The 10,498-nt window shown below is 32.0% G+C and overlaps 1 protein-coding gene across 2 annotated transcripts; it reads right to left on the reverse strand.

Moving 5' to 3' along the window:
* Positions 1 to 1,509: 1,509 nt before the first annotated feature.
* On the reverse strand, positions 1,510 to 7,628 carry LOC126976224 (peroxisomal biogenesis factor 3). Of its 2 annotated transcripts, none has more exons than XM_050824468.1 (2): positions 7,381 to 7,628; positions 1,510 to 4,220 (listed from the first exon to the last, which is right to left on the reverse strand). In XM_050824468.1, exon 2 carries the CDS (start codon positions 3,992 to 3,994, stop codon positions 2,873 to 2,875), a length of 1,122 nt encoding a protein of 373 aa, XP_050680425.1. In that variant the 5' UTR covers positions 3,995 to 4,220; positions 7,381 to 7,628; the 3' UTR covers positions 1,510 to 2,872. The 2 variants fall into 2 exon arrangements, with proteins under 2 accessions (XP_050680425.1, XP_050680431.1); XM_050824474.1 differs by lacking the exon at positions 7,381 to 7,628 and adding an exon at positions 7,072 to 7,260.
* Positions 7,629 to 10,498: the final 2,870 nt, after the last annotated feature.

The raw sequence follows: 10,498 nt of genomic DNA on the forward strand, positions 1-10,498 counted from the left end.
AAGTCAACAAGTATCTTTTATTTATCCAAGATACACAATAACAAACTACTTCATATCAAGTGTTGGAAACGTTTCTATATACGTATATTATATCTATATTTATAAAGAACAATCACTATTAAAGGTCCATCCTCTTACCTCCCTTCTAAATCAGTTTGGAAAGGTTTACCTCAAGGCTCAGTCCTTAGTCCCCTTTTATACAATCTGTATACCTTTGACCTCAGTAGTACATTAACCCCTTCTGCCAAATATTGCAAAATGCAGATGATATTGTCCTGTATACTACAAACAAGTCCATACAAGATTCATCTAATTATTAAAATTATATAATACATGGGCTGTCACTATCAACTTCTAAAAGTAAAGTAGTTTAATTCGCAAATAAATGACTATCTCCTCTTACCAAAATTAAAATTTATAATGTTGAGTTGCCTGTTGTCTCTAATGTTAAGTTTCTGGGTGTTTGGTTGGATCACAAAATATCAGGCTTAAAGCACTTTGATTATGTCTCACAAAAATGTGAGAATTTTTTTAATATTAATATAAACGCTCGCCCTTCACCCAAAAATTATTGTACAATGCAATCATTCTCAGCCACATGGATTATGGCACTATTTTCTTGATCCCAAGAAATAAAGCAGGCCTGAATAAATTGAGCAAAATTCAAGCATTTAGTTTACACATTATATTAGAAGCCATGAAATCCAGTCCTATTAACACAATGCAAATCAAGTGTGTGGAACCTCCCCTTTCACTTCGCTGTCAATGTATTGCCAATAATTTTTAACTAGGTGAATGTCATCAAACTGGTTGTACATTGCTCAGTATAAAGAAAAATTGAAAAACATGGAGGAGGCTTTTACCCTAAAAGAGGCCATACAATCAACTGAACATTAACAAACTATCTAATCATAAACTATTTTATTTTACAATACTAATATGTACAATAACGAAAACATGCAATAGTACCTAAAATTGTATGGATTTATAAAGCTTACATAATAATAACACAAAATGATACTAGTTTGATATAATATTGACAGCCCCTATAGCCCAGTGGTTAGTGACCTGAGCTAGAGGTCCCGGGTTCGAATCTCGGTAGATGCAAACATTTTTATGATGAATATGAATGTTTGTTTCTGAGTCATGGATGTTTATAAGTATTTATGTATGTTTAAGTATGTATATTGTATTAAATATATCATTGTCTTGTGCCCATACTATGCCTAGTTTGGAGCAAGATAATTTGTGTAAGATTGTCAATATTATTATTATATATAAAGCAACTTTTTTTTCGTTCTCTTCACAGTGTCTGCACAGAAGTAGATACTCAAGATAACTATTTTATTGTGCAACAATCTCACATGTGATGGAACGGCTAAAAAATGAGTTGAGCTGTTTCAATAAAATTATCGATAATATCATAACAAAAGTTTTGCTTTAACATGTACTTCTAACTCTTAATTAAGCTTGATAAGGTACATTTTACAACACCAATAAAACAAAAGACTATTTGAAGAGATTTAATATTACCCCACAATGAAAAACAATTTAAACAAACATGAACTAATGTTCGCAAGTTAAAAAACTAAACATAATTATTATCAAATTCCAAATTACAGATCCACTACACAATCAAGTTATAACCTTACTTAAGACTATTTATATGTCTTACACAATGTCACTCTGATCTTAATTCTTACAGTCAAAATAATTCTAAAGTATTCTTTCCCAAGTTAGAATGTACTCTCATTCATCGCTATAGCTATACAGAGTGTAGCTTCAATGGCAACATTAAATAAACACACAGGTAGAAAAAATACATAGTAATTCACCTTAATAAATCAATTTTCCATTATATCATTTTGGAACAACCTATAAGTAATCTAGTAGCCGAGTGCTAGCAAGGCACTTACTACTTAAGGGTGATTAATGTTTCATATCCTAAACTAGCAGATAAACCTGGCGTTGCTAGGTTTAAATTACATCACATGTTTAATGATATACGAAATATTTAAGGGTCCATTTTCTAAATCATAGATGTCTATCTTAGATAATAAAATTTACCTACTTATTTGACCACTTAACAAGTGTATCAAATTAATCATTTTAGAATGTCTCAGATTATTTTGGATCGATTTTAACAGTTGCAGATATTTTGGAACTTTCTAGATCTTTCCAGAAGCTTTCTAATACATCCTGGATCAATTTGAACAATTGAAACCATTTTAGAACTTTCTAGATCATTTCAGAAATTTTTAGAATTTTCTAGACCATTTCGGATAAATTTTATCAGTTGCACAAATTTTGGAGCATCAAGTTCATCCATTGTACATATTTTGGATCTTCTTAGATCATTCCAGAAAGTCTTAGAACTTTCTACAGAAAGCCTTTACAGATTGTTACATCAGTTGCACACATTCTGGAACTTTCTAGATCATTCCTGAGATTTTCAGAATTTTATAGAAGTTTACATTAGTTAGGGAAGGACAGATGTTAAAATTATTTCACATTTTTGCCACCCAAAACCACCAACTTCCACCCATCCCGATCAAACTCCCTTATGCACACCAGGGGACCGAGTGGTATTTTACCATCCCAATGGGAATTTGATCGAGTTGCGGATGATAGAGAAAACCGTGGACATACGTACGAACATTAGGATTTTATATAATAATATTAAGATATATAATTTGTTTATTTGAAAATTCCAATTATCTGCTCAAAATTTAAGAATTATTTTGTTTAACCAAAAGGTTAGATAGCTCAACCCCTTCATTTACTGTCACCATTATAGCCACTTTGTATAACCATGATTAGACAGCTCAGATTCATAAGACAATAAATGTTTACCTCAATAGTTAAGCAGAACCTATGCATCGCTAAACACTTCATAAATATTTGCACCTAACAGTTTCAATTTCTCATTCAAAGTCAGTTGTTGTGTTAATAAATCTGGAATGTTTGTGTTGCTCTCACAAGTATTTTTAGTAATCAAGTCATTAATTGCTGGCAATAATTTGATAAAGTGCATTTCAATTTTGTTAACATCTTCAAACTGATTACTGCGATCTAATTTTAAAGCTAATTTCGTGACCACATGATCCTCAGAGATCTCCAAATGTTTTTTAGATGGTGGATCCCATTTTGACACAAATAAATTTGCAATTTCATCAACAACGCTAGAGAAGCTTCGACTTACTATGGATGTTGTAACAGACGTTACCTCATGACTTTCCAAAAGATCCATCGTTTCATTGACTACTGTATCAAACTTGGCTTCAATTCTCACATCTGCATGATCAACTAAATAATGTACCAGTTTCTTCACTGGATCACCTGCACTTGTATCAGTACATAATATTGTTTGAATGGACCAAAATACTTGCTCCACTTCTTGCAATGTGATTTTGTTTTTTAGTGATATTGGTTCAACAACTCTCTTTACAGTTTTTTCAATTTGCCTCACCAAGTCCTCAATACCTGGTCCAATGAAATGATGGCATAAAGATAAATACTTAGTTTGTAAATCACTGTCAACAAAATGTGCATCTTCATGAACCGAGTCCCTATACAGGTACCCACCGATAATATTAAGTTGTACACGTAATGTGACTTGTAATATTGAAAGTGCATACACCAATACACTTATTCTTGTAAAAATCATTACTTTCAATTGATCCCAAAGTGCTAATTTATTTTCTGGATTCTCTGCTAGCTTTTGAATTATCTCTTCTGTATTCAAAATGGTCAAAATGTTGTCGGAGACTATTTTTGAGAGTGATAGTATTGTTTGATTGCATGTGCGCTCGGTGGTTTCAAAATGTTGTTTCTTTCTTGTCATTTCAAAAAACTTCTTAGTCTCCTTCTCTTGCAACTCTCTCAATTTTTTTTGAGCATATGTCATAACGAAGTACACTGATCCTAGTACTGCGCCCGTCACTAGGAACTTTCTCCTGTGCCTTTGTAAAAAGTTTCCAATTCTAGAAAACATATTGCAAGTGTTATACTAAACTAAATAATAAAATTTACTCAAACTCAAGAGGTGAATCAGAACGGTATTTTGTTGTGTTCATGAGACGTTTCGTTATGAAAGTAGTGGCATCTATGAATCTCTCAACACAATTCACAAGGCATACTTCAGTTTTGGAGTCCAACCGAGTTGAAGGCCTACCCATACATGTGTCCCAACATGTATCTGTGAGACTGTGTACAAGAACCTGAAAATACAATAAATATACATAAATATTTTTTTTTTGAAAATTAGGGACGAGACCAGCAGGACGTTCGTCGTGATGGTATTGAAAAACCCAAAAATTCTGAGAGGCACTACAACTGCGCTCGTCACCTTGAGTCATAAGATGACAATTCCCATTTGACCAGTAATTTCATAATAAAACACAGTACTACTTCACAGCAGAAATAAGATTTAATAATAATTTAAGATATTAATTATAATAAATCTAGCACGGTAATTAACAAATATCTCACAATAAAAAATAGATCTCTCTTAATAGAGAAATTATAATATGCAAGCTACTTAATGAACCCACATGTCTGAGGTGATATATAAAAATTTAAAAGAACAATACCTATTTTTGTATGGAACCCCGTACGATATTGCATCAAATTCAAACATTGCTTTTTAGTTTGTGTAATCATACATATTATATTAACACCTACAGAAGCTATTTTTGTAAAAGAAATCCGGGTTTCAGAGTTATTTTATAAAATCGAACATAACCTCAAAACTAGGCAAAAAATATATTATGTTCAATGATACCAATAACGTAGTTTATATTCACACGAAATACTTGAACGACCATTATTACTCTAAAATCAGCATCAATCCACATAAATTAGTAATAATTATGAGACATAGTAAGTCTCGGGGAGTTACCCAACATTTACCTATATTGCTAATACTGTGAGTGGATTACGTTAAGGGGTAGGTACATATTAAGGGTATCTAATATTGGGCGCTACAGACTGTGATCATACTACCACACTAATACCTATAAAACGTTACCATAAGGCGTGTGATCATCATCCATCAGTCAGGGTAAAATAACCGTCCATTTAGTTTAGCTAGAGCTCCTTGAACAACAATAACCCTTTAGTAGCTAATCTTATAATACTATTCTTGACAGACACTATTACTCATGTGGTCGTCGTGAATTGACTAGGTACCTAGGTAAGTAAAGGATAGACAATAAAACAAATAATCTGTTTCGGTTTTAATAGTAATTCACAGCCAAAAAAATTTAATAATAGGAATATTAATTGTTATTGTCCAATGACCAGCATAATACCTATTAATAACATTAACATATTGAGTCTAAACAGCATCTTGAACAAAAATGATCTTTTAATAATCTTAAAAAGGTACTATTGTTGACAGACACTATTGTTCATATTCTGAATGTTAGGTAAGGGATAAAAAAAAAATAACATAAGACATAATTCTTGGATTTAACCTAAGTTGAGGGATATGATAGTTTTGTTGTGGAATAGGAGGCAGCTCAGGAACCTTGAGATCACCACTTGCTCCAGCATCTGGCAAAATAGCTTCTGACAGAGCAGCACAATTCGAGTCATGCTGATCACGATGTTCCACTTCTCTTGTAGCTTACCTCCAGCAGGCTACACATACTCTTTCAAATCTGGGGATCTAAAAAATGACAATACAATGGGGTATAGCATTGATAATAGTATGTAAATGTACAGTAAGCATTTGGAATACATGATAATGATCAGTCAGAGTTAGCATTAGTTCAAAATAGAAAATAAGTCACATAAATACCTAGAATGAAAACTTCTTCCGTAACATATTCATAGAAGTTACATCTATGATAAGAGTAAAGTATTTTAGGCCCCAAAATTTTGACAAATATTATTGTTATGAAATAACAAGTGGGAGTCTAAAATAAATGTACATATTTTCTTTATTTCTATAAAAAGATTTTTTTTAAATTATAGATGATCCATCGGAAAATAGAAGGTGCCTCACATTCTTATATATTGAAAGAGTACAAACAAGATCTTCTTACCTGAGTAGGAGTTCTCCAGAACTGTAACATGTTAATCATTGGAGTAGACACTTGCTCTAATTAATTAATGTTTCTGGGTAACAAATTAACACATCCTCTTGCCACCGGGTGACTGACGGCATCAGTCAGTCGACCGGTCAACCCACAACTCATCATATTAATTGCACAATGAAATACACAGAAATCAGCCCACAACATAAAAACAAGTTCTACTAACAACACTTAATGCAATCAATATTTATGTAACCTCAACTCACACAAAGGTAATATGTCAAATGACAGTTCAATCAAGTGTCAGAAATGAACCTGCCGCGATTTAGGGATGAGATCGATAAATCAAAAGCAAGAAAATTGATTTTGTGTACTGGTTTTACTTATTTGTTACTGTTATTCCTTGAAAGAATACAAGCCTAATACATATAATCATTGAATGTATTTAAAGTAAATGTTATAATAGCTAAGTATAAAAAATGATTGGAACAATTGGAATGATAGGTTAGTCGATTAATCAAATAACGTTACTATAGCATGCTACATCTCATCTGTATGTGTGAAAGTTATGTAGACACAAATAACATTTGAAAAACAAAATTTTATGAATGATGCGGGTCTCCACGACCTCCGGTGTTCCGTGCTGGTGCTGTAACCAACTGAGCCAACCGTTCAAAGTAATGTCTCATTATAAAATTTTGTTTGCTTTGTTCAACTCTCAGGTTATGTAAAGACAGTAAATTAATATGCATACTTTTATACTTTAAATTAGAATTCCTTATTCAAGTAATATCATTAAATAATTATGATGATAATTGCTATATGTATATTTTTAGTGTTGATGCATGGGAGTTTTTGGTACCACTTTTGGTCATTGTCCTTTGCTCTCTAGCTATTTATTCAATTATAACAAAAATCTTTATAGGTTATAAAATATTATTACACACAATTTAAACATTAATATTGTATTACACAAATAATTATGACATCACATAATTTTCAACTCTTATCAACACCAATTTATACTTACTCTTACTTTAAACCTGTATGTCAGCATAGGCTAATAACCAAAAATATAAGTTAGGCATGTATTGGACAAAATGATTTTTAAGTTCACTAGAAATTTCCTTAGCCTATCGTTTAAATAACTGTAAGCCAAGATAATACTCTCAAGAGTTTAATTTTGTTTGGTAATACAGAGCAAAGGTCATCTTTTGTTGGCCAAGACAAACTGGCAATACAGGAAAATTGTACTTATTTACAACGCAAAGTTACAATATGAGGATAATTTATAAAATTATGATATGGTTAATAGGCACATGATATTATATGATTTTACCTGAAACCTCTGCTTTTGCGTTTCAGACAGGATGAAATTTTGCAATTGTGGATCTACAGTCTCAGTTTCGCTCATAATCAATTTGCACTATTTGTTATTCAATCTGGATTTCTTGTTGATTGGAGAGATATTTAATAAATATCTAGTAAATGTAAAATTTTATTATTTACTTTATTTTTACATCATATTATTTTAGATATACCACAAATTGAAATTACAAAAACAAATCGTATTCGGTAGGTATTACGTTCGTAATCTTTTTTTTTGGCATATTATGACCTGGTAACTAAGACCTTTGCCAAGTCTATATTTTCTATATCTATATCTAATATTTATACTTTTCATTTCACCTATCATTTCACTTTTTTTTTATAATGTTAAAATTGTATTCTTAATATATTTATATAATTGTTAATAATTTCTTTTGTCTCTTAATAACCGATCAAGTGGAGGCGGGCAGGATAAAGAATCAGATAAAATTTTTGAATCACTGATTTCACTAGCCAAAGTCTGTCAATCTGAAATAATTAGCGTATAGAGAGTTTTAAAAATTGCATTTGTCTCCATACCATTTTAATATCGCAAAATATTGTACAATGTATTTGCGCCAAAATGAGAAAACAATCATATAAAGACTTCAAATTCGAATCTAATATTTCGTCGGTATACTGCAAGAAAACTAAATGCATAAAGTTGATAATTATAATTTTGGCATTATTGGTTCTGTTAAAATCATTAAATCCCTTTCTAACTTTAAACAAAAAATAACTAACTTTAAACTAAATAATGAACAAATACGTCTATGTTATTAAAATGCAAACTATGTTATTAAAATGAAAACCAGGATTTTCCGCTAAGGCTAATAAAAATATACTGAACCCCAATGATATTTAAAAGTATGGATAGGTTACCTAGACAACATTCGGTGTTTGTAAATGATACACAAACGCACACATGAATAATTTAACATTGCAATAGCACACTACATTACGATTACACGTCAAAGAAGGATAGTAAATGCAATTATCGCAAGTGAAAAAGAGATAAGTCTAATTTGCTAATTGCTTCGTATTTGCATAGCAGAAACACGGAATCATTCACCAGATATGATTTTTTAGCGTACACCGTGATGCCTAAAATACGATTAATTCATGAGTTCATGTAATAAAAGTTATAAAGTAGTAAAACTACATCTAAATTAGGTAAATTAGGTGTTATTTATTTTAAAAAAATAATATTGATTATAATATATAGCCATAATGATGATATAAAAGCGAGAGTAGACCTCCTGGTACGTTACATACATTCCAAGATTAAGTACTAATAAAATATCAAATAGCCTGCTATTACTAATCTCATTCTATACCACCTTTATTATAAGACTTTGAAAGCCAGAACTTATTATAATCATCATAATATTATTTAAGAAAGACGCTCAATAACTAACAAGAAAACTCAAGTTCCGCAATCAAGTGGTTACGAACGCTATGTATTCTGCCTACGATTTCACTTCTGGTTGATTAATCTATGACACATATTATTTGCCCTTGTCGCGCTGCAGTTGACATCATATTCTCGATCTTGCTCGAACCACCACGTTAATAATTCGAGATTTATTTGTAAATAAGAAATAAAATCGTGATAAAATACAAATACGACGTTCTTTTATATAATTTCGTATGGTATGAAATACCTTCACTCTTACATATCTTGAAAACATAGTATTTGCATTTTCTTAACACACAGGTTGGCATTTTAGATTATTATTGTCTCACCACGAAAACGTTCCGCTCAGCTCGCTGCTATTAGCCGACTAAATGAAACTACAGCAATTGTCTGAATTTGTCTGCAACATTTTACGCGCGCTAGTGCGATATCTTCCTCTTTATTGTATATAATATCATTGCTGATCCCTCAAAATCACATAAATAATGCACCATTCACAGTCGTTGCTAGCAATTGAAAACGATTGGCGAAAATTATGGAACTCGCTGAGCAAAAGAACAAGGGTACAAAGATGTAAGTTATACTTTTTAATGGCATGGTTTTGCAACGATACGTCATGTTTTAAAAATATTCGTCACCAAAAATTTAGGTCTCTGGCGCATAAATACATATTTATAACGAATGAAATGATGTCATTTAATTTAGTTGCCCGCTAATGAAGTCTTCCTTGTACAATTTTACTCCTCCTGAAATCCCTCGCCCCACTTCCATAAAATTCCTTCTATCCTAGTTTTCACTCCTTTTGTAAAAATATTAAACAAATTAATATAACACGATAATTGTTAATTGTCCATTATAATCTAATAGCATGTTTAATTGTTTAAGATTTAATAAAAGATAACAAAACTGTTCAATCTTGCCACTGATCAATACCTAAGCTTGTTGGTCTCTGCCTTGTGGTGCCCTTTCCACAGAAGCCACTATAAGAATAATAGAATAGAATCTTATGATAAATAAGTATTGAAATGATTAAACATTACTGTGTTTCGGTCTGAAGGGCGCCGTAGCTAGTGAAATTACTGGGCAAATGAGACTTAGACAGAGAACTACTGTGACAGATTTAAAACTGAAATGACATTATATTAGGTCATTATATTATTACTTTTTCAATATATTATTATTATATATTATTTAAAAATTCTAATTTCAAAGATTCGCTGCCTTCTTGTTGTGGCTGCAAAACATATCAACAAGGCTGTATGGTCTATAAAAAATGCCTGGCCCGGAACTTAACACCGAACTCTGGACAATATAAAGGCCGGAACCAAGCTGGAACGCATAACCGCGGCGCTGCGCAGCGCTGCAATGCACACTAAGCGTCAAAATATTATTTTAATCATTTTGTTTCGAGCATGTCGCAGCAGAGCGGTGCAGCACTGCGCGTCGCGTCATAGTTTCCTCCGAGAGAATATTTTGACGCGCAGCACCGCAACGCGCGGTTCAGTGACGCTCAGTGCGACACAGCAAGCAGTCCGTCGCTTCAGTATGCATAATGTTATTTATTAAGTTTATAAAATTTTGTCTTCGAAATTCTGAAATAAGTGTGAAATCGTGAAGAGTCATTAAGAAGGCGAGAAAATAAATAGTGATATTCGCCTTCTTGATAGCGTAA

Source organism: Leptidea sinapis, chromosome 2, assembly GCF_905404315.1.
Source record: "Leptidea sinapis chromosome 2, ilLepSina1.1, whole genome shotgun sequence".
Classification (NCBI taxonomy): Eukaryota; Metazoa; Arthropoda; class Insecta; order Lepidoptera; family Pieridae; genus Leptidea; species Leptidea sinapis.